The 6,000-nt window shown below is 49.7% G+C and overlaps 1 protein-coding gene across 3 annotated transcripts in view; it reads right to left on the bottom strand.

Moving 5' to 3' along the window:
* Positions 1 to 6,000, bottom strand: part of LOC125447845 (MAP/microtubule affinity-regulating kinase 4) — a 114,778-nt gene that overhangs the window by 59,104 nt on the left and 49,674 nt on the right. For all 3 annotated transcript variants that reach the window (XM_059640941.1, XM_048522622.2, XM_048522623.2), the window contains exon 3: positions 3,350 to 3,403. In XM_059640941.1, coding sequence (XP_059496924.1) covers positions 3,350 to 3,403 — 54 coding nt within the window. The remainder of the gene's footprint in view (positions 1 to 3,349; positions 3,404 to 6,000) is intronic.

Below are 6,000 nucleotides of genomic sequence, written 5' to 3'. Positions count from 1 at the left end.
GTGGGGAGCAATCTCTCCCCACCTCCCCACCCCGCCCTGGCAAATCCCTGTCGAGCATTGTACATTTCAGTAAGATTCTCTCTCACTCTTCTCGACTCCAGTGTGTACAACAAGCCCAAACCTACTCAGCCTCTCCTCAAAAAATAGTCCTTTCGTATTTTGGGGTCAACCTAGTTTTTGGAGTAGATTAGATTCCAGTTGTGGTCTGACTTGGGTCTTGTACGTTTTAGTGAGACATTCCTATTTTAAGACCCCTTTCCCTTTGAAATAAAAGCCAACAATGCACCTGTCTTTCTAAAGAACTTGGATGTCAGCTTTTTGTGATTCGAGACTTGCAGATCACTCTGGTCTGTGGCTTTATGCAGTCTTTCTCCATTTAAATAATCTTCAGCTCCTCTATTCCTCCTGCCAAAGAACCTCAGATTTCCCTGCATTGTATTTATCAGCCCTCCCACTTGACTCTACGTCATTCTCACCCCTTCCCTTCCCACATATTTTTGTGTCATCTGCAAACTTGCTTTAGTACATTCACTTCCCTCATTCAAGTCATAATATATATCATAAATAATTGTGGTCTTAGCACTGATCCTGCGGCCTTCCATTAGTCACAGGTTGTCATCCCAAAAATTCCTCCCTTATCTAACTCTCTGTTTTCCATTAGTTAGCCAATCCTCTAATCATGCTACTACACGATCTCCATCACCATGGGCTCCTGTCTAAGTATTTTAATGTGAGCTACCTTATGAAATGCTTTCTGAAAACCCAAATATATTACATCCATTGCTTCCCCTTTATCTATCCTGCTTGCTAACTCTCTCAAAAACATTTGATAACTTTGTCCGGCATGATTGCCCCCTCATGAAGCCGTGCTGACTCCCTTCAATCACATAATGTATTTTTAAATTCTCTGCAATTACAGCTTTACAACAAGCTGTTCATAAAAAATCAAACATTTCACCAGCAGACTCCATGGGTTGAATGGCCTAATTCTGCTCCTATGTCTCATGGGCTTATGGAAAGAGGACCCCATCCCTCACCCCCAACACTGCGAGCGGCTCCCCTTTGTCTGTCTGATCAGAAAGGGCAGACAAGGTCGTAGACCGGCTCCTTTTAATGAAACGCAGCCTTCTGTGTGTGCTCTGCCCCTGTCTCGGGCGTTCTCATCCTTCCCCCATCCCACACAACTGCGTCTCAGGAACAATAAAAGGAGCAGAGACGAGCTGGGCCCCACATTCAAAGCATGAACCTGGGAGCGTTCTGTGACCGTCTGTCTGTGAACCTTCACTCCACCCCCACCCACCCACCCACACTCAAGGAGCCCAGGCCACCCTGTGTATGAGAACTAAATACCAAAACCAGTATTCGACAGGCGCCTGGGACAGCATGACAGCAAAGTGCGCTTGCATTCCTGTAGCGCCCTTCACAGCCTCCACACATTCTAAAAGCTGCTTCACAACTCAGGAAGCAGTCTCACAGACACCGCTGCCTCGTCGGGAAGACAACAGCAGTTTACCCTGACCCCTGGGTCATCTGTGACTGTGCACACAACAAACCCCCCCGAAACCCCGACCAGATTCCAGTCTGTAACTCCCTCCCCGGGGGGTAACTGTTATTCTGTATATAAACCCCCCGAAACCCCGACCAGATTCAGTCTGTAACTCCCTCCCCGGGGGGTATCTGTTATTCTGTATATAAACCCCCCGAACCCCCCCGATCAGATCCAGTCTGTAACTCCCTCCCCGGCGGGGTATCTGTTATTCTGTATATAAACCCCCCCGAAACCCCCCGATCAGATCCTCAGTCTGTAAACTCCCTCCCTGGGGGGTATCTGTTATTCTGTATATAAACCCCCCCGAACCCCCCGATCAGATCCCAGTCTGTAACTCCCTCCCCGGGGGGTATCTGTTATTCTGTATATAAACCCCCCCCCGAACCCCCCCAAACCCAGATTCCAGTCTGTAACTCCCTCCCCGGGGGGGGGGGGGGGGGTATCTGTTATTCTGTATATAAACCCCCCCCGAACCCCCTCGATCAGATTCCAGTCTGTAACTCCCTCCCCGGGGGGGTATCTGTTATTCTGTATATAAACCCCCCCCGAACCCCCTCGATCAGATTCCAGTCTGTAACTCCCTCCCGGGTATCTGTTATTCTGTATATAAACCCCCCCGAACCTCCTCGATCAGATTCCAGTCTGTACTCCCTCCCGGGGGGGGGGTATCTGTTATTCTGTATATAAACCCCCCCGAACACCTTGATCAGATTCCAGTCTGTAACTCCCTCCCGGGGTATCTGTTATTCTGTATATAAACCACCCCCCCCGAATACCCTCGATCAGATTCCAGTCTGTAACTCCCTCCCGGGTATCTGTATTCTGTATATAAACCCCCCCGAACCCCTCGATCAGATTCCAGTCTGTAACTCCCTCCCAGGGGGTATCTGTTATTCTGTATATAAACCACACTAACCCCCTCACTCTCCGGTTAGCCGTGCACAAACCATTCTCGCAGAAGTTTCCAGAAAAGCTGATCTGTAGTAATAAATGGTGACGGGAGAGTAATGACCTTTATTACTCAGTCAGACAGACTAATCGATAGGCAATGTGGAACATGTGGAACAATATACTTCCCCCGGTTACAATCAGCATTCGCTCACGACTGACCGCACTAGACCTGTTCTGTGAGCTTTCCTTAACACACATGGCCCTCCAGTCAAAGACAGAGGTCCCAGTCTCCAGATCATCCCAAATAACTTCACTCTGCACTGCAAGCAGCACCATCGGAGCAACTCTCTCAGTTAGAGAGAACCATTGTTCCGAGTTCACAACTCCGAGACCCCCTACTACAATCTCTAAGACGCATGTCACAATTTCAACATTCCCAAAGCCCAGGCCTCAGGTTGTAACTCCAGCTCCTCAGGCCTGACTCAAACCTCAAATCCACCGCCCTCCCACCCCACCCATGCCACCTGCACAAAAAGCCCCCCCAGGCTCCTGCAAAACCCAGGCCCCAGGCTCCAACAACCATGGGCCCTTGGCCCAACTCCCAGGTCCTAGCTCCAACACCCGGGACCTGGGTAGTGACACCAACAGCCATCTCCCCCAGCCCCGCACCCAAACCCCAAGGCCTTGGGCTCTAGTCCCCAACCCAAAGACGCACACACACATCTGGACAATTTGTCCAATCCGTAAAGACTTGGATTGGGGATGATTTGGGAAGGAGTTACTCATTAGGTCCCAATGTAAAAAAACCAAACTTTCTGGCTTGGCGCCGTCATTTCAGTTTTCTGCCATTTTCTGTCCCAACATGTATCACCACACAATGAACAGTTCATAGCTGATGCCATCTCTTACCTTCTGCAAACTGGTTGGGTTCAGTTGGGTTTTGTCGATGATTTTTATTGCCACCTGGAGCCAAAGAGAAAAAGAAATTAGACTAGCCTTTTCCAAACCATCTCCATTGGAGACCAAGTCCATCAATAGGTCAAACCTCTACCTTAAAAGGTGCTCAAAAATGAGCCTCCACAAGGTTCAAAACTCTCTCTGAAAAATCCGCATCTCTGATCGAAGTCTGGCCTAGGGGAGGCAATGGCCCACGGTGGTATTATCGCTAGACTATGTAAGGATTGGAATGAGATTGGTGAGGTAGATCTCATTGAGATCCCTGATTGGACCAGGTTAACAGCCCCAATCAGGGAGCCCTGGCTGACAGATATAAACGGGAGCATCAGGGGTTCTCCTCACTCTTGGGACTGGCCCTGAGCTAGCTGGTACTGGTGCATGCGTTAGTGAAGGGTGACTTGGTGATGGGATTCCGTCCTATGTTGACTTATTTCAACTATTTAATCCCATGACCGAGGTAATAGAACATAGAACATAGAACATAGAACAGTACAGCACAGAACAGGCCCTTCAGCCCACTATGTTGTGCCGACCATTGATCCTCATGTATGCACCTCAAATTTCTGTGACCATATGTTCTGGGAACCTGAGTTCGAATCCTGCTGTGGCAGATGGTGGAATTTCAAATCAACAAAGAATCCAGAATTAAGAATCGAATGTTGACCATGAACCAGATTATCGGAAAAACCCACCTCGGGAAGAAATCTGCCATCATTACCCGCTTCGGCCTATGTTTGACACCAGACCCACAGCAAAGGCCCTCTGGGCAATTAGGGACAGGTACACATCCCGTAATTTTTGATTAAATATTGGCACTTCCCCTCTCCTTTATTCTTACATCCAGTCCCCTATATTGCCCTAACTTTACACTCCCACAGCAAGGAGAAACTTCCACCTGCATCTACCCCATCCATCCTTTAACATATTTTTAAGAATCATAGAATCCCTACAGCGTGGAAACAGGCCCTTTTGGGCTCCCCCACCCTGGGGTAAAGACCTTGGCTATTCGCCCTATCCATGCCCTTCATGATTTTATAAACCTCTATAAGGTCACCCCCTCAGCCTCCGACGCTGACCCTCAGAGCATCCCCCCCACCCCCAGGCCTGGCGCCCTATAACCCACCAAATCTACACAACCCCTGAGCAGTATGGGGTAATTTAGCACGGCCAACCCAGCCTGACCCGCACATCTTTGGGCTGTGGGAGGAAACTAGAGCACCCAGAGGAAAACCACACAGACACGGGGAGAACGTGTGAACTCTACGCAGACAGTCTCCTGAGGGTGGAATCGAACCTGGGTCCTCGTTGCCACGAGCAGCAGTGCTAACCACTGAGAAGGTTTGATAGTGTAGGCGTTGAGGTGATTAAACCCCCTAGAGCTGGGAGGGGGTCTCGAATGAAGGATTCACTAACTGGGATGATGTATGAGGGTGTTAAGGGTCTGCAAGTGCTAATGTGCGATAGGGTGAGTGTGAGGGCGAGGGCGTACCTGCGTATTAGGAAACAGGAAAACGGTTTAGGATCTCAGAGGAGCATGACCCAACCCCAGACCCTCCTCAAAGCCTCTGTACCATTGTCAATCAAGTCAATGTAGCTGGCAATTACTCACACTCATGGAATAACCTACTTCCTGCTCATAGAACCAGGAGCCAGGGGCAGGTGTCGGCCACTCGAGTCTGCTCCACTATTCAAAGTGATCATCAACGGAACATCCGACTCAGTCCCCTGTTCCTTGTTTCTTCCCCCTTTATCCCAAAAAACTACGTCTAACTCCTTCATGGAAACGCTCAATATTTTGGCCTCAACTGCTCAATCACACAGACACATCCCTAACCCCACTGTGATCCCCACACACACACACCTCCCCCATCCCCATCCCAATCCCCACGCATACCGCTTCTTCCCCACCTCCCCCCACACCCCACCCCACCCATGGCAAGGTGCATACACAAGAAGATGGAGTTTGCCACCCACCCTGCTCCCCATTTCAGACTCAGGTGAGGAGAAATCTCTTCCCTCAGATTATTGGGAATCTCGGGAATTCCCCAGCCCTGAAGGGATGGTGTTCGAGACATTTTTGCATGAAGCCGAGCAAGAAGAGTGGCCATGAATGGGGTAGCAGGCTTGCGGGGCTGAATAGCCTGCTCCTGTTTAAGAGTCATAGAGCATAGGAAAGTCTATTCGGCCCATCTCGTCCAAGCCAACTAGATATCCTAAATTAATCGGGTCCCATTGGCCAGCATTAGGCCCATATCCCTCTGAACCCTGGATAATAAAATGTGAGGCTGGATGAACACAGCAGGCCATGCAGCATCTCAGGAGCACAAAAGCTGACGTTTCGGGCCTAGACCCTTCATCAGAGAGGATGAAGGGTCTAGGCCCGAAACGTCAGCTTTTGTGCTCCTGAGATGCTGCTTGGCCTGCTGTGTTCATCCAGCCTCACATTTTATTATCTTGGAATCTCCAGCATCTGCAGTTCCCATTATCTCCCCTCTGAACCCTTCCTATTCATGTCCCCATCCAGATGCCTTTTAAATGCTGTAACTGCACCAGCCTCCACCACTTCCTCTGGCAGCTCGTTCCATACACACACCACCCTCTGT

The sequence above is a fragment of the Stegostoma tigrinum genome, chromosome 39 (assembly GCF_030684315.1).
Source record: "Stegostoma tigrinum isolate sSteTig4 chromosome 39, sSteTig4.hap1, whole genome shotgun sequence".
NCBI lineage: Eukaryota > Metazoa > Chordata > Chondrichthyes > Orectolobiformes > Stegostomatidae > Stegostoma > Stegostoma tigrinum.
This window is presented reverse-complemented; position numbering and strand designations above follow the sequence as displayed.